Raw genomic sequence first — 17,823 nt, 5'->3', positions numbered from 1 at the left:
GGTCCAGCCGAGAGGCCATGGGGTAGAGAGGCTGCCCTCTGTGCAGGGGAGCAGAGGCTGGCAGGGCCCTGGAGCTAGCTGAGGGGTAGCAGCCTTGCAGATAGCCACATGGCCCCTAAGGGCAGGTAGGAGGGGAGATAGGGTGTTCAACTGGGGTCTTCCCTGGGCAGCCGGGGCTAAGGCTGGGGCAGGGCTGGCGGAACAAGCCGGTGGGCTGGTAACTGGGCGTGTTTATCTGCAAGGCTGAGAATGGGCAGCTGCAGGAAGATGGGGAGAGGAGGGTGGGGGATGGAATACCCACCCTGGGGGCTGGTCAGCTGCTGGGGCAGGAAGCTCCTCCGAGTAAAGGTGCCTCCTCCAGACACACGTGTGTGGGGGGTGGGGGCCAAGGGGACAGAGAAGAAACTGATCTCCCCAGGACATCCTGTGGCTTCCCAGGACTTGGGCAGACTCCAGGTGGGGCTCCTCCCTTATAGAGCTGGGTGGGAGCCTCCACTTTGAAGTGGGGGTTGGGAAAGGACCATCTGTATGAGCAGTTAGAGGTCCCCAGGGGCCTGGCAGCAAAGGAGTAAGGTTGGGTCTCACAGGGGTGTGAGGATCCAGTGTGGAGAGCTGGGACCCAGCAACATGCCAGGGCAACTCCATGGTCCCCCACAGGGGAGACACCCTGGGGCTGGCAGGGACCAGAGGCTACTTCTCCAGTCCCTTCCTGGGTGGCTTAGGGAGGGACACCACCCTCTGCCTCCAACACAGCTGGTCTTCATATTAATCAGCTCTCCCCCCAGGAAGACCTCTAAGATGACCCAGCCCAAGTCTGACTCCTTTTTTCCTGTGCACATCACTGTCCCCCGGGGGCCAGCTTTCCGGGGGACCAGATGTTCCGAGGAGAAGCTCCTCCTCCTCCCTTGCTCCCACTCTCAATTCTCCATCTTTCCTAGGAGGTATCCAAAAGGGCTGGTCTGCTGGAGAAATGTTCACTTTGGGGATTTAATGGGTGCCTTTCTGGAGGGAACCCAGGCTCCCTCCTACGGGGATGGAGGACCTGAGAAGGGAATATTGGGTTCTCTAACACAGCAAATACTGGAGAGCAGTGGAGAGTCTGCTGGGGAAGTAGATACGGGGACAGCATGGGTGGGAGGGACACGGGGGTGTCTTGGGCTTTGTTTCCATGGGGCTGGTCTGGGAGCTCGGCCTTGGAGGGCAATGGGCAGGGAGGGCTGGGCTGGGGAGTGGGCAGAAAGTGCTTGCAGCTTAACTGGGGGCTGGAAGAGTGGCATTACCCATGCTAGCAGTAACTTTTAATTGTATCTCTTGAAATTGGTAAAATGGTGAGTCGGGCTGGGGAGGCATTGATTAATACCTGAGAAGAGAAACAACAGAGACGGTGAGAAGAAGGACAAGAGGGGCACAGACTCACTCACCTGGACACAACCAGGCCTCCACTTACCTCCCCTGAGCTCTCCACCGGCTTCTCCCCCAGCGCGGCTTCCCTTTTGGCTTTGAATGCAAACAGCATAGGCTCATTCTCTACCAGTCCTGGAGGGAAACCTGGCCCACCCTAATCCTCCCCTCCAGCATCTCTGTTGTTGGGTGTCGAGGGCAGCAATACTGTAAGTGCCATCTGTGCAGATGACAGGCTGCACTGTCCAGGTAAGAATCTCCATGCAGCAGGAACTCAGTTCTACCACTCAGTGGCTGTGTGATCTGGGCAAGATGCTGCATATCTCTGGGCCTCCACACACTACCAGATGTCTGATGTTGACATCGTGAAGTCTAATTCCTCACAGTCAAAGCCTTTCCAAAATGGACTAGGAAAGCGGGCTGATGGGGTGAGTCCTGGTTTGTGGGTATCATGGTAATCTGCCTCCTTCACCCACAGGCCCCTTGAGGGAGAAGCCTGTTTGTTTCTGTCCCTGTGACTTGGTTGAGTGGTGAGGACTTGATCAGCTGAGGCCTGCACAGTTCAAAACACGGTGCCCCACACGCATCAGAGCCGATAATGGCCTGTAATTACTAGTAAGGCATTCTGCCTAGCCTGGCACAGCAGCAGGGACCCTGCAGACCCCCAGGGACAGCTTGATGACTTTTCTGGCTAAGTCACTGATGGTTTCCACCCATCCCCAGCAGGAGCCCCTCTGATTTCTCAACTCCTGGGGGTGTCAGCTCCCCTTGCCAATGTGCAGCCCTCTGTTTTCCAAAATGCAAGAGGGAGCAGCACCACTGTTTGGGAAAGAGAAACGCCTCCCTGCTGAGGCCACCGATGGCCAAGTCCCTGGGGATGCGCATCCTGGCCTGACCTGTGCTTGCAGCTCCCAAAAGAGAGGCCAGCGGGGATACAGGCTGTGGGTGAGAAGGGGTAAATCACAGTTGAGGGCCAGCTGTGGGGTTCAGACCACCCTGCAAAAAAACAGTGACCCACATCCTATGACCTTATAGAAATAAAGGGGCCCCCTAACAGGCTGGGTGGAGAATTATGGATGCACCAGGGCAGGTCCAACCATCCGCAAAGATCACAGTTATAGTAAGAATCTCCGTGCAGCAAAAAGAGCCCCATGTCTTGCTTGGAAGTGAATCCCAAGTCCCAGCTGGTGTGACCAGTCCCTGTATCTGGGGACAGCTATGGAGGGTTTGAGACCACATGGAACCCACTGGAGTTTCTCAGCTCAGGCTGACACCTTACTGTGACCCTGATTTTCTGGTGCTCCAGGTAGAGCAGCAGATACTCAGTAGGCATTTTTTGAACGTGACACTTAATGACTGGGTTACTGCACGGTTCTGGATGGTTTGCTGGGGTTCTGTTGGGAAGGGGTGTAAGTCTCATGCCATCTCTCCCCATTCCTTTTATTTGGTGCTGGTGTAAGGGAGGTGGTGCTCCCTGAAAATGATGAATAAAGTTGGAGCAGCAGAGAGAAGGAGGGGGCATCGCAGGGGTTGGGAGAAGCAGGCGTAGAGACCATGGCAAAAGGGACACGTCTGAAGCTTATTCAACTTGGCCAGGAAACAATTCAATTTGAAGGAGTTGAGTTTGAGGCTCATCTGGATCTTGGGGTAGGCTGACTTGGGCTTGGGGCTCATTAGGGAAAGAATAGGGCTCTGCACCAGGCACAGCAAGATTCAAGATCAGGCCCAGACCCTCCTGGCCATCCTTCCTTCTTACCCTGCTCCTCCCATCTGGGGCCAGGACTTGATTTCTCCAAAGAGCATTGTGACATTTCTCATGGGCTCCCGAACTCTGGTGCAGTTTGCAAAATGGATAGGTTTCTCTCTCACCTTCCTTGTCATTTCCCTACTGAAGTCCATGAGATTAAAGACAGCAACCCTGGAGCTCCACAACAGAAAGAAATGGCCAGAGAAAGGGGCACGTTTCCCACCCAAATCACCCAGGAGCCAGGTGCAAGCGCCTCAAGTGTCCATGTGGGCCAGGGACCCGGGGCAGAGCTGAGGCTCACCTGTAGGCGATCCTTGCTTCGACTGTGAGTCCACCTGGGCTCCCCCAGGCTTGAAGGAGAGCGTCTTTGTTCCCTGCTGCTTTTCCAGCTCCCCTGAGGAAGGTAGAGGCCATGAACAGACAGGAACCCTAAATTCTACCCCACAGAGGTGAGCAAGGAAAAGTGGGGAGAGCCGGAAGAGGACTAGGAGAGCCCTACTACATGCTACAGGGAGGGACCTTAGGGTCTGGCATGGCACTCAAGGTCTAGTTAACTCTTCTCTGGGGCCACAGTCTCATCTGTACCTCGGGATGGCAAGATCTGCTGGAATGCCAGAGGGGCAGCGGAAGAGGCTAGTCTGAGGAAGGTGAACTACCTGGGCTGGAATCCTGGCTCTGACGCTCCCTAGCTGTGTGACGTTAGGCACGTTATCTTAGCTTTCTGTGCCTCTCTGCAGGGAAGACAAAGTGGTTGATATCTAGTCCATCCACGTGTATCTGGAAGAACTGAGCTCACCCCAGCTACTGGGCTTCTGCAGGTGCTCAAAGCTCTCTCTCAAGAAGGAGATTCTGCCTACCTGGGCATCTGTAGGGCTTGCACAGCCCGTGTGGCCAGGACATCTATCTTGGCATTCCACTTTAATGCCTCTCCCTGGACTGGAAACTTGTTCCATCTCGCTCTCCCCGTGGTGTTAGAAAACTGCCAGTCACCATCACTGGAGATCTGACAGTCATTATTAAATAACTCCTCCAGCTTCTCTGTGCCAGGAGACACAACTCAAGTTCCTTTTATTAAAGCTGCTCTCCTGGGTTCCATTTTCTGTCTCTCTGGTTGTCTAGAATCCAGGGACACTGAACTGAAAGCCCCCAAACCAGAATAATCTGTCCCGATTGCCTGAATCACAACATCCATCAATACCTCATATTTTTACTGAACTGAGAATTGTTGGAGAGTTCCAGAGGGCCTTCTGGGCTTTGGAGAAATTAGCATCATAATTACGTACAAGAAGTCTGCAGAAACTGGGTGCGGCACTTGCTGTCACTTACCTTGAGAACTTGGACACCTTCCTTAAGCTCTATTAGCTTTGGTTTCCTTGTTTTAAAAATGAGATTAATAGACACCCGTGGAAAGTGGTTGTGAAAACTGATAGGCTCTGCCTACAGCCCAGTGCCTGGCATGCAGTGATGCTCAATTCATGGTAGCTGCTACTGGCTTCCATTTTCTCTTTCGCTTTCTGACTTCCTCTCCTGCCTGCCCCATGGCCAGCCTATCATCTCTCCTCCCTTTGTCTTCACCTGAAGACCGAAAAAGGAACCTAAGCCTTTCTCCCTGCTCCCTTGGCCAGCAGGAGGGGATGTTCCCCTCTGGACACAGCAGATCCTGACAATATCAGCTCCTCAGTTGCTTTGGGAAGGGATTTACAGGCTGCCCCACAGCTGATGGGAAAAAAGATGTCTCTTCCAGCAACTGCTAGTGCTGGGAGTGTGCAATGGCTCCCCAGGGCAGTGTGGAAGCCACCTGAGATGTTTTGACCATAAGAGACGTGAAACATCCTTGAGAATGTTCTAGAACAACAGCTAAGGTGGCCTCCTGGGTATCCACTCCAGCCCCTGAAAAGAGTCCGTTTGTGACAGCACAGAACTCAAATGAGCAAACACTGCAGAAAGGAATGTGCATGTATTTAGCCCCACCATGCAGTGACCTAAGCTATATCTGGTGGTTTTTGTTTTACTCTGATTTCAATTATTTTCTTAGGAAACTATAAGCAGAACGTCTTCTTCCAATCTCAGAGTTGAAAGAACAAGAACCTTGAAACCAGACTTAAAATGCAAATGCCAGTTCCTCCACTTCTCATAGACATGACCTGGACATACTAATTCCTTCTCTGAACTTCATCTCTAAAGTGGGACAAAGACATCTGTCTTCAAGGTCACTGCAAGGAATAGCAGAATATAGATAAATTGCCTTGCACCTAGCAGGTGTTCCAAAAATGATGCCCTGTCATATTGACCCCTTGCTCAAAACCCCTCACCTGGTGTAGCTTGGTGGTGGAGTGGTTGCTTAGTGTGTGTGTGTGTGTGTGTGTGTGTGTGTGTGTGTGTGTGTGTGAAGCCCTGGGTTCCGCTTGTGTGCATGCTCCAGTGTGCCTCATTTAACTGTAAAGCCACACCCACATCAGCCCCATTTGTCCAGCAGCCTGCAGTGGTGCTGGGAGAGGCAGAGGTGGGGAGTGTGGGCAGGTCCAAAGTGGGGCAGGGGCAGAATGGGGCTGCTCCCAGGAGCAAGAGGCATGTCTGTCTATAAGCTGGCCTTGCTGGCCACCTCGGGGAGTCCCAGGCCACCGTATCCTTACACTCTATCCGGATCTGCTCCAGTTCTGTCACCTCAGCGATGGACTCCTTCAGGTCCTCCACGAACTTCTGCATCTCATCAGAGCCCAGGGCACAGAAGTGCAGCATCTGCTTCTTCTCAGAGCCCGAGACGGGGGTCACCAGCGTGATGCCATGAGAGTAATCTGGAAACCAGCCCCAGGACCCCAAGGGTTGTGAGCAACAGCAGCATCAAGGCTAGAGCCAGCCAGATGTGGGGAAGGGATGGAGTCTTTGGGTACTTGCCCCTTCACCTGCCCCCCAGCCCTTTTCCCTCTACTTCCCCTACTCCCCCATGTGCCTGTCTCAGGGTCATTCATTCATCCTCAAGACCTGGGGATATAGCTCAGTTGGTAGAGTGCTTACCTGGCATGCACAAGGCCCTGGGTTCAATCCCCAGCACTACCACCAAAAAAAGGGGGGGAACTTACACTCGTTCTCAAAGAGGTGGAACTGCATGCCCAGCAGGCCGACTGACTTGCAGAAGGTGTATGTGGAGGAGCTCTTCTTTTTGGGGCACAGTTTGAGAATCTGCCAAGAAAGGAACAGGAAAATTTACTGACTACGGTGGATTCCTGACAACGTGTATATGCACACACACATGCATCAAAACCCAGGGACACTTGTGAATACATCAATCAACCCACAAACAAACACCACACACACACACACACACACACACACACACACACACACACGTGCATGCGTTCAAGATATATTCACACACACATATATACATGTACAGATATACATGTGTGCTTTTCACTGATGAAAACCTACCTGTGGCTGTTGCCTCTACACTTAGAAGCCAGTCCCCATTTCCTGCCCTTGCCTGTAAGCCTTACTGGATCTGGCCACTGTTTACACTGGCTTTATGCAGGAGCCACACTGTTCTCCTTTCTGCAGCTTGAAAAGGGGCAGCTCAGGGCCTTTGCACATGCTGTTCCCTTTCTATAGTTCCTCCTGCAGCTTTCTGTGTGGCTGGATTACCCTCATTACTTAGGTCTTGACTCAAATGCTACTTCTTTAGAGATACCTTCCTGGATCATCCTATGTAAAACATAAACCAAAAGCAAACCAAAGGCCTCTCCCTTGACCTCAGTCCCTCTGACCTGTCACTCTGTTTTATTGTCTTTGTAGCACCTTACTGCCATCTGATATTCTTGTTCATTTATCTATTTAATTGTTTTCTCTCTCCCTCTCCTACTAAAATGAAAGCTTAGCCAGCCAGTTGCTCAGTATATAAGTATTTTCTTAGCACCTCCTCTGAACTGGGCTCTGGGAATACAGGTGTTATGGTTTGGAGGTCAGGTGTCCCCCAAAAGCTAACAAGTGAAACAATGTAAGAAGGTTTAGAGGAGAAATGATTGAGTTGTGAGAGTCTTAACCCAATCAGTGAATTAATTGCCTGATGGGGATTAGCCGAGTGGTAACTGAAGGAGGGTAGGATGTGGCTGGAGGAGGTGGGCGTTGGCGGCACAGCTTTGAGGTCTATATTTTGTATTTAGGAGTAGAGTCTCCCTCTCTGCTTCCTGATCAGGTGAGCTCTTCCCCCTGCCACACTCTTCTCCCATGAGGTTCTGTCCCATGAGGCTCACTCTGAGGAATGGAGCCGGCTGTCTGTGGACTGAGACCTCTGAAACCATGAGCCCCCAAATAAACGTCTCCTCCCCTAAAATTGTTCTGGTCAGGTCTTTTATTCACAGCAATGAAAACGCTGACGAAAACAACAGGAGGGCACAAGACAGTGCCCCTGCCCTCAAGATGTGATGCTGGAGGAAGACAGTCAAGATGTAATTCAATCCATCAATAAAGCATAGCGAAGAAAGGGGTAAATAAGGTAATTTCAGAAAATGGTGTTTTGAAGAAAATGAAACAGGATAAGGAACAAAAAGTGACCAGGCAGTCTGCCTTGCTTGGTGGGCAGGAGGGTCTACCTGGGGAGGAGGTATTTGAACTGAGATTGCGTAGAGAGGGCGACCACCACACCAAGGTCCAGTGGAAGTGAAGGAGCAGCCAGAAAACAGTCCTGGTTGGTGGGAGTAGCCCCTGGGGCCAGAGCTCTGGAGCAGCCCCAGGAGTGCATAGGAGATGCAATCCAAAGACCTGCGCCCTCCCCTGACCCGGGGAGGCCGTTTGGAGCCCAGGTGGGACCTGATGTGCACTCTAAAAAGATGGCATCACAGCTCTGTGGAAGGAGGCCTTCGTGGTGGGGTGCTGGTGGGCAGTGAATGTCCCCTAGGGGAGGCGCTTGGGGTGGGACTGACCAGCGGCAGTGGAGGAGTGAGAGGGGATGCCCACAAGCTCTGAATAGAGAGGATGGGGGCGGTACCACGGGAAGACATATCTTGTTGAAAACCTGCTCACCCCTGTTTCGGGGCACTTAGAACATGCCTGGCACATAGTTGACACTGATTAAAGATTTGGTGACTGAATACTTGTTTTCAAAAAGCAAAGAACCCCTCAGTCGTGTGTATGTATGTGTATGTGAGCAGGATGCTGTGCACCCCCCACCCACCCAGCTCTCCCCAGACCCCGGCGTAGCACATGCTCCAAGTGGGCCCAGGGTCCCTGCCGGGCCTGGAGACGTGAAGCACATGGCTGGGCTCCCCTGTCCCAGGATTTTTGTAACATGGAAAGGCAGATGGTTTGGGGTCTAGTTCCTTGCCACCTTGGTGTGTAACCACGAACAGATCATTTAACGTCTCTCTGCTTCCACTTACAAAGTAGGAAGGGTCACATTCTCCTGAGCTACCTCACACCCACGATGTGTAAATGCCAGGAAAACGGTGACTCAGTCACGGTGTGGAGAGCATTCTGTCTGCGAGCTCTGGGCGCCCCCCTCCACTTCAGAGTCCCAGTGCAGACTGAGCCGGGAGGGGGGCCTGGGGCCGCTTCAGCCCCGCCCCGCCCCGCCCGTCCTCTCTGCTCACCACCAGCAGGTCGTTGAAGAGGAACACCTCTCTCTGATGCGCCGCCTGCTTCTGCAGCTTGTTCACGTCGGTCACCTCGAAGAGCCGGCTGCAGCAGACGAGGCGGCGGTGCGGCACCGACAGCACCTGGAACCCAGGCGCCGGCTGAGCCTACCCCGCACCACCTCTTCCCTACCCCGCACCCACCTCTTCCCTACCCCGTACCCCGCTCCATTTTCCAGCAGAGGAGCCGACTCAGGTAGAGGGGATGCCCTTCTGCCATTATAGCAGGGCCTGTTCTTGACCCTTAAACCTCTTCTCTCCTCATCTGGGGCCTTTTCCCTTCGTCGCCGCACTTCTCGGGGAGCAAAGCCAGAGGAGAAGGGGTTCATTATGCTAGAGGGAGTGAGGAGATTCAGGAGTGGGGAAAAGAACTCCAAAAGAGCCATCAATTGTTGGCATCCAGCCACTGTCAACATTTTCCATCCTGTGACCTTAAGGGCATCCCCACGTTCCAGGCTGCAGCTTGTATGTATGACTCCTCCACCTCTTTCTCTACTGCACACCCAAATGCAGGTGTGCAAGAGTGAGGAGATTACAAGGACACACGAACCTCCTCTAGTGGGTGAGAGAAGCAAACCATTTACAAACCAGACAGAGGCCTAAGACCTCAGCCACCAAGGCACCAAAGCAGACTGGGAGGGGGAGTCTAACAGAGCCCTGGAGGAGGCCCCCAAGTTCTCCAGCCTGCTCCCCAAGCCAGCCATTCAGTCAGGAGGGACTGGAACCTGCTCTTCCTCCTTTATATTCATGGTATAAAGCACTTCTGTGCCCATGTGAGTAGTGCTGTAATCTACCCAGGATGCTCACTTGAAAAATCGTTGCACAAACTCACATTAGCTAAGTTATGGAACCAACTCAGGTGCCTGTCAATAATTGAATGAATTAAGAAAACGTGGCATACATACACAATGGAGTTTTACTCAGCCATAAAGAATGAAATTACGGCATTTGCCAGTAATTGAATAGAACTGGAGGACATCATGCTAAGAAATAAGCCAAACTCAGAAAAATCAAGGGTTGAATGTTTTATATGTGGAAGCTAGAGCAAAATAAGGGGAAAAATGGGAGTGGGGAGAGTCCGATACCAGAAGAATAGAGGGAAGACCAGTGGAGTAGGAGGAGGAGGTTGAGGGGAGAGGGGAGGAATGGGAAGGAGAAGGAAATGTGGAATGTATTTGACAAAATTATACTGTGCATGTATAAATAGGCCACAGTGAATTAAAAAAATCATTACACACTTGGAACACATTGCCTGTGACACAGGTTACAATGAAGGGGCACCTCCATGGTTTGAAGCACCAGTCTATAGCCCATTTCCAGGAATTCCTGGTATCCATGCCATCCTGGAAAGGGATTCTAAAATTCTCCATCTGGCTATTCAGATACTTCAGCCTTATATCACAGGGCAGTCCTTCTTGACATCTCACCGTAGTCTGTCCTGCTGTGGTAGCTGGTGGCAAGAGGCAATGTGGATATTATGCAAGGGAAAGAACAAGGTGCAGCACCTGACACACAGTGAATGGATAACAGAAAAGTGTTTTTAAAAGGTAAGGAAGAGAGTGGGAGGAGATGTTAGAAAGAAGGAAAGGAAAGGAGATGTGAGATAGGGGTGGCTTGGTAGCCATGGGAGAGGAAACCAAGTCCCACATGCTCCGTGGTGGACACTTACTGTCTTCATGCCCACAATGGACTTCTCCACCTTGGTGACATACGTGACATGATCCTCATTGGACTTGAGCTCCTTCTGCTGAATCCTCTCATAGATGCCTACTACCAGCTCCCTGGGGATGTCAGCACCATCATCCACACCTGCCAACAGGGAGGGGGAGCAGGAGGAGAAGAGCGGGACAGAGGGGGTCAGAGCCCTGGACCATGGGGACAAAACCTTACCAGACAAGCTCAGGGAGGGTGGCCCTGCTCTTGTCAGGCCCTGCTCCTGACTCTGTTCCAAAGCCTTCAAGAGCTGGTTCGCGTCCTCTTTAAGGACACACTCCTCAGGAGGTATGACAGCTACGAGGGTGTGGCCCCACGGCATTTCCAGGGTCATCTGCTGACGTGTTCAGTCAGAACCTCCACTCTCACCTGGCAGGACCCTTTCCTGATGGCCCAATACAACCTCCATGTTCCTGCTAAGTGTCTTTGCTTCTGTGGTCCCTCTGCCTTCCGAGGGTCTGTCTTGACCTCACCCAGCCCCACCCCAGGAGCATCTTTGGGATGTTCTGTCTTGTTCTCTTTAGGATCTCCCCCCCCCAGGCCCTCCCCTCCAGATGGGAGTATGTGGTTGAGTGATCTTTGTGGAATGGGTGACAAGATTCTCCCCTCACTGGAAGCTTTGGAGGGGGCGGGGGACAGGCAGCAAAGAGAAGCTGGTAGGTTGCCTGTGGTGACGCAGGTAATGAGGCCCTCCACCCTGGCTCCTACGTCCCCGTGAGGTCCACACTCGGGCAACAAAGTGTCCTAGCAGGAAATAGACCCACATGAAAACAATTTTCTTTTGGAAATAGAAACAGGAAGTAAGAAATATTTCTTCTTTATATTTTCCCCAACCCTTTCTTATTTTTCTTTTCTTTTTTTCCCAACTCTTTCTTTAATGTCTACATGCTTCTTTTATAAGAGGGAAGAATTAAAAATAGAAGGACTTTGGCGAAGGCCCTCAAAGGAGCTTTCCCAACTACTGAGAGGACGTCATGCCTTCTAACTCCCTGTCTTGTCATTCCTTCTTCCATGTCTGATCTTGGTTTTTAAAGTCAGGCAAGCGCTGCAGCATCCCAGGGGCCTGAGGAAATCAGGCTGTGGGTGAGAAAGAGCAGGAACACAGGTTCTCAGTTCAAGACTACCTCGATGCTCTCTGGATGCCCAAAAGGCCTAGATCCACTAAGACAGACAAGGGACAGAGCACCCTGGGGTCTGGCAAGTGGGTGAATAATGGGGTGGATTAGCAAACCTAAGACAGCTGAAACCTAAACTAGCAGAGGTTAGAAGCCACCCAACATCCCACAGGTGGCAAAAGGAACTGGTGGCAACAGGAACCCCAGAGAGTGAAGTGGAGGTGAACTGGAGATAAACACAGTTGGAAAATGAGCTAGACAGCTGTCCTGTCTCCTCCTCTTTTCAGCAGATGACTGGTACTAAATCCTGAAGAAGGGCTAAACCAGGAATCTGGGGCTGGGGCAACTCAATCCCAGCCAGGGGTGGGACTCTGTGCTGAAAACAGGAAGATGAGGTTGATATCTACGTATTGAGAGACCTTGACCTCATTTCCCCCAAAGATCTCAGAACACTGGCAGCCAGAACTGTACCCTCTGGGCAAAAGGTTGGACATTTATCTTCTGGTAAAAATCAACCAATAGAAAAGAAAATATCTACAGATACTGCAGAAGCAGGTGACCAGGGAGCAGCTTAACTAAATCACCCAAGAAAGGCCACAAGTGAGCAGGCCTCACCTGCACCCACACAGCTTTAGATCAGCTTTTCAGTAGCTCCCTCTTGACTACAGACAACCACATTTCATCAACTATGTTTAGAAGGTCTGTAACATAAAAGAGAAAGAAATAAAAGGATAACTGGAAAAAGGAACCCAGAAGGAACAGGCAAGCAGGTAGCCAGTAAAACAAACAAATAAGAACATATGAATTATCTTCAAAGAGCTACGAGAAGATATTGCAACTAGTAAACAGGAATAAAATGCTATAAGAGAAGAACATTCAGAGAACAACAACAACAAAAAGTTACTGGAATTGAAAACAATAACAGTGGGAATGAAAAACTTGGTAGGGGGCTTGAAAGCTAAAGCTGAGGGACATCTTCCAGAAAGTCAATCAAGAAAACAATGATGGCATATAGAAAACTATAAAGATTAGAAGATCAAGTAGGAGACCCAATAACTGAATAACAGGAAGTGAAGAAAGTACAGAAAACATGGAGAAACTAAATGGTCAAACATGGTACAGTGTGTCCTGGTGTCCATGGGTTCTGTGTCTATGGGCTCCACCAACAGACAAACAGAAATATTTCTAAAAACCTGCATCTGCCCTGAATATGTACAGACTTTTTCCTTGTCATTATTCCCAAAACAGTGCTATGTAAACAGCAAGACCACTATTTACATTGCATTTGATATTATAAGTAACCTAGAGATGAATTCAAATGTATGGGAGGGTGAGCCTCGGTTTTATACAAATACTACACCATTTTATATATAATTCACAAGGCACTTGAGCATCTGAGGGGTATCCCGGGAAGCAATTCCCTGTGGATTAACAATATTTAGTAAATATAAGAGATAATAATATTTAAGAGAACCTTACACATTTGGAGGATGTGTGTTTTTAGGCTGTAAAGACTAACTCAGTACTGAGCACAGTGGGTGGAAACAGAACCCTAGCAAGGCGCATCCTTATGAGAATTGAAAACATGAAAGGCAAACGGAAGAATCAACAACTTTTCAGAAAGAGAGAAAAGAGTGTGTAAAAAAAGGCCAGGAATTCAAACAGCAGAGCAGCACTGTCAGCTAAGGCACGATGGCAAAGTTTTAACATTCTCATTTTCTGGAATTCTGTTCCCAGCAAACTCCCAATCAAAGGGACAAATAGAAACAGGTATATTTGAAAACGAAAGTTTTCAAAAATGTTTTTTTCCAAGATGCCTTTTCTTTGAAAGTCATCTAAAAATTAGGAAGCTATGATATTCAGGAACAAGGAATCCAGCCCAGGAGACTTCTAGATGATGGCTTGTGGCTGGCCTGGCCCAACAACCATCCAGATAGAGCAGAAGCAGAGGCCCTGAGACACAGCTGCAAGAGGATGGGAGTCCCTGGGTTCCTCCCAGGTCTGTGTGATTGACAGGAATCGGATAATCAGGGGCAAGGACGGGATGGACTGGTGGCAGGTATCTAGAGAACTAAGGAAATGGAAAAATAATACAAGTACTGACTCCAGGGAAAATATAAATGGGAAAGAATCGTAACTCAGGTTTGCACTGTGTGTAGCCAGCCTCCCTAAGGTGAACACTGCTTTTAATGGGGATGGTGTGGGGAAAGCAGATGGACAAGAGCTAAATTCTGAAGTTGTATAATGGGAAATTAAAAGATAATGCTTAAAAAAATTAAAAAACTAATAAGCAATAGTGTTTAAGAGAAACCAGATACCAATATGTATATGTGTGTATTTATGCACATATATGCACACATCTGTATCTATCTATAAATCTCTCTCTCTCTCTGTATATATTTCTTGTCTAACCTAATTTATATAAAGTTCAAGGACTGGCAAAATAATGGTGCTAGAAGGCAGAATAGTGTTCAGCTTAAGCTTAGGCAAGTGTATCTAATGGGATGCAACATAAGAATGTTCTGGGATGATGTAAAAATCAGTATGTGGATACAGGTGCAATCACACAGGTGTCTATGAAGATAAACAGTCATCAAGCACTCAGATTTACATACCTTGTCTTGTATGTACTTTATACCAATTAAAAAAGGAATAGAAAAAGGAATAGGAAAAAAAGAAGCAGGACAATGTTACTTATTGATATAGAGGGAACACAAAATAAATAGCTAATAGGTGCTTGCTTAGCATATATGAGTTTCTGGGTTCCATCCCCAGCAGCACAAAATAAACAAACAGCTAAAAATGTTGAAAGTGTTTGCCCCTGGAAAAGAAGAAAGATGAGATGAGCAAAAACTAATTTTTTTCTGTAGTGAGCCCTATAGAATTATTTTGATCTTATTAAATTTTATGCATGTATGACTTTGATTTTTTTTTAAATGCCAAAAAACATCAAAGGACTTGGCTGGCAGATGCTGTACAGCTGCCTGCAAGGTTGAATAAAATGGACCCAGGACCTGAAGGCCCTCTTCCTGGCTCTTCTCTCCTAAGTTGTGGAGTGGGGAAGGGCTGATGCCACCCAGGTGCCCACTCTGGTGCCCGGGACCTACAGGCCATCCAATGGAGAGTATTCACATTGCCCAAGGGCCTCTTCTGCTTTGAAGATGAGCAAGCAACCTTCCCAGCCTGCCCTGGGTGACCAGACCCTGAGAACAGGTGACAATCTACAGTTAGGTCTCAGACTCAACAGAATTAACAATGAACTGGCCTGGCCCCCACCTCCTCACCTCGAAGGTTCCGGATAAAGTCCTCCAGCATCATCTTCCGGTCAGGCTTAATGTTGGGGCTGTACATGTCGGTGTTGAGGAGGATGATGGCGAAGGCCAGGATGAAGATGGTGTCGGGGTTGTGGAACTGCTGCACCACCTCAGGGTTGCACATGCAGTAGCGCTGGCTGTGGTGGGGGAGACACAGGGTGGCACCGTGAGCTTCCCAAGCTCCAGCAGTGGGGACTGTCGAGGGGATGACCCAGCTTCTCAAGGGCTTTGGGCCCAGGGAGATGATGGTCTGCCCCATAGGGCAGTCCTCTTCCCCACTGAGAAGACAGGCCAGCAGCACTGCACCCCAGGTGCTCCCCAGGACCAGCCTCACACAGATGCTCAACACAGATGTGCTGGCTGGTGGGGACGAGTGATGGGCAGTCCATCTGGAGGGCCCCATGCTGCTGCCAGCTTAGAGGGCTCAAGGGGTTCGGCCCCCTTTGTTTCCTTTTCTCCTTTCCCTCCAGCCCACCCTCATGCCTGCCTCAGAAGAGTGATCCCCCAGCACCTCTGGTCTCTGGAGTCCCAGCAGCTCTGCTACCCCACCCACACTCCCAGGCTCTGGGCACATGTGGAGGGGGAAGGGTCCTACCTGAAGGCCTCTATGAGCCGCTCCACCTTCTGGGCCTCCCCCTGTACACGGATGTGAGCCTGGAACTTCCGCAGCGCCTCATCCAGCTCCATGCTGGAGAAGTCCATCTCATCCACCACGCAGCTGAGGGCAGGTGGAAGGAGGGGTGGTGAGGACAGGTGGGGACCTTCTGTTGTACTTGAGCTGCGGGATGTACAGCCAGGGCCCTCTGAAGTGGGCAGGAAGGATGGACATGGGGTCTCCCAAGCTCACTTCCCCTCAGGACTCTTCCAGGAATAACCCAAGAGCACAGTGTTTTCGTACCTCCTCTCTACCAACACAACAGCCCTGTCAGGCAGGCCACAGGCTGTAACCTCCATTTCACAAGCCAGAAACCTGAGGCGCAGAGCAGTCAGCCGGTGCCCCAGGCCGCAGAGGCAGGGGGAGGCTGAAGTCAGACCCTCCTACTCCAAGTCCCAAGAGCCCAGAGTGAAAGCAAGCTTAAAAATGGAGTAACAGCTGCGGCCTGGAGTCCCAACTAGGCAGGAGGCTGAGGCAGGAAGGAGCACTTGAGTTCAGCAGTTTGAGACCAGCCTGGGAGACAGAGTAAATAAATAGAAGGTGTTTTTCTGATCTTTCAAAGACCTGTTGGGGAACCCCAGTTCTCAGGGGAGTCTTGTTGGGTAGGCTGGGATCCCTGAGGAGTAAATGATATATCTGATTTAATGTGGGATGGGGCACTGTGACGCACAGAGCCAGGTTCTGGTCCTGGTCCTTGGCTGAGCTTTTTGTGGCTTGAGTTAATGGACTCCCCCCTTTTAAGCCTCAGTGTGTTCTTCTGAAGAGGGAGGAGGTCAGAGTCCCTGCTCCCCAAGGGACTTTCCACCTGAAATGCCACTCGCAACCTGAAGGGTTCCTCGAATGTCCCATTGCAGTGAGTAGTGGGAAGAGGAGGAGTTGGGGACATCAACCAATCCCCCTGCTTAATAGTGGTCTCATTTTTCTGGGCTGGATCACCCCCAGGGGCCTCCTCAGCCCCTACATCCTGCCTTGTCCTCCTTGGGGGTGGCCCCATGGGCCTTGCTCACCGAGGCCCGGCAAAGCTGCAGACCTCCCCTGAGCATCTAAGTATCGTTCTTCCCCGCAAGCTGATCACAGAGCGCGAGGCGGTCGTAGCTGCTGACAGACTCAGAGCTGTCTTTCCCTCTTCCCCCCCACCCCATTTCTCTCCTCCCTGCTGGCTCCTTGCAGCCTTGACCCCCACTTCCCAGTGCTACCATGTGGCTGGGCAGGACTCCAGCCCCCATACCCTTGGCCAACTCCAAGACAGTATCTAAACCCCAGGCACTAATCACCTCTCACAGTTCCTTGGCCCTCCAAGGTGTGCCCATGGCTACAAGCACGTGATTCAGTGCACAGCACACCCACCAATGGCTCAGAAAACATCTGCAGAGTGGCCACGCGAGGGGTGGGCTCTGAGCAGGACCCACCTTCTCCATGTTCCTAGAAGACCAACAGACCCCAACTCTGGTGTCAATTGTCAGGAGAAAGCAAGGGGAGTTGCCACAGGGCATCTTGGTGGGCTTGGAGTCTGCCTCCCCCACTTCTTTCAGGGACAGGGGTTAAAAAGGAGAGAGTGTCACCAATGAGTTCTAAAGAGGGAGGGTAGGGCTGAGAAGTAGTTAGAGGCTTCTCTCCTTCCTGACCAAGGGCAAGGCCATGGCCATGATCAGCTAGCTGCAAGCTCCCCTTGCTTGCAGGGAGGCCTGCTCTTCTCAGGCTTGTCTGCCTGGTTAGGAATCGGGGAGAGATGGGCTGGGAGCTGGAGGCAAGAACCTTGCCTGAGCATAAGAACCAAAAATGTCAGTATGTGGGCACTGAGGGATGACTGGGCAGGTCCAGCCAGGTGAGAGGATACTCCAATTTCCCGGTGGCTCCCATTACCTCACCCTGCACCCTCCCCAGCTGTAATACGGCTCTGAGGACAGCACCATCAGGCCCACATCTGTGAGTCCCCACAGCCCAGCCCAGCAGGGGATGGTTGAGCACCACTGAGCCACAGAGCAATGCTTTTCTGGAAGAGACCCAGTGATGGAGACCAGATCCAAGGAGAAGAGAGGAAGCAGAGAACAAGAAGATAATGAGACAGACAGGGAAAGAGAAAGGGAAAGCTAGAGAGTGAAAGAGAGAAGCAAGGAAGAAAAGGAGGGAGAAAGATCAACTTAAAAAGGGGGAGAGAGCTGGGGGAGAGGGACAGAGTGAGAAAGCGAAAAAGAGAGAGAGAGAGAGAGAGAGAGAGAGAGATGATGTATATGAGGAAGACTGAGGAGGGTGG

General features: G+C 50.8%; 1 protein-coding gene across 2 annotated transcripts in view; it reads right to left on the bottom strand.

The window, feature by feature from the left end:
* IQSEC3 (IQ motif and Sec7 domain ArfGEF 3) overlaps positions 1 to 17,823 on the bottom strand; it is a gene marked incomplete at both ends in the record, with an annotated part of 103,443 nt that overhangs the window by 2,392 nt on the left and 83,228 nt on the right. For both annotated transcript variants that reach the window (XM_081310908.1, XM_081310907.1), the window contains 8 exons: positions 1,448 to 1,497; positions 3,450 to 3,542; positions 5,782 to 5,943; positions 6,229 to 6,328; positions 8,731 to 8,856; positions 10,442 to 10,581; positions 14,885 to 15,051; positions 15,510 to 15,632. In XM_081310908.1, the coding sequence (XP_081167034.1) occupies positions 1,448 to 1,497; positions 3,450 to 3,542; positions 5,782 to 5,943; positions 6,229 to 6,328; positions 8,731 to 8,856; positions 10,442 to 10,581; positions 14,885 to 15,051; positions 15,510 to 15,632 (961 nt within the window). The remainder of the gene's footprint in view (positions 1 to 1,447; positions 1,498 to 3,449; positions 3,543 to 5,781; positions 5,944 to 6,228; positions 6,329 to 8,730; positions 8,857 to 10,441; positions 10,582 to 14,884; positions 15,052 to 15,509; positions 15,633 to 17,823) is intronic.

Source organism: Spermophilus citellus, assembly GCF_964194105.1.
Source record: "Spermophilus citellus genome assembly, chromosome: 10".
Taxonomy (NCBI): Eukaryota; Metazoa; Chordata; class Mammalia; order Rodentia; family Sciuridae; genus Spermophilus; species Spermophilus citellus.
The sequence above is the reverse complement of the archived record's forward strand: the minus strand, read 5'-3'. Positions and strand labels throughout refer to the sequence as shown.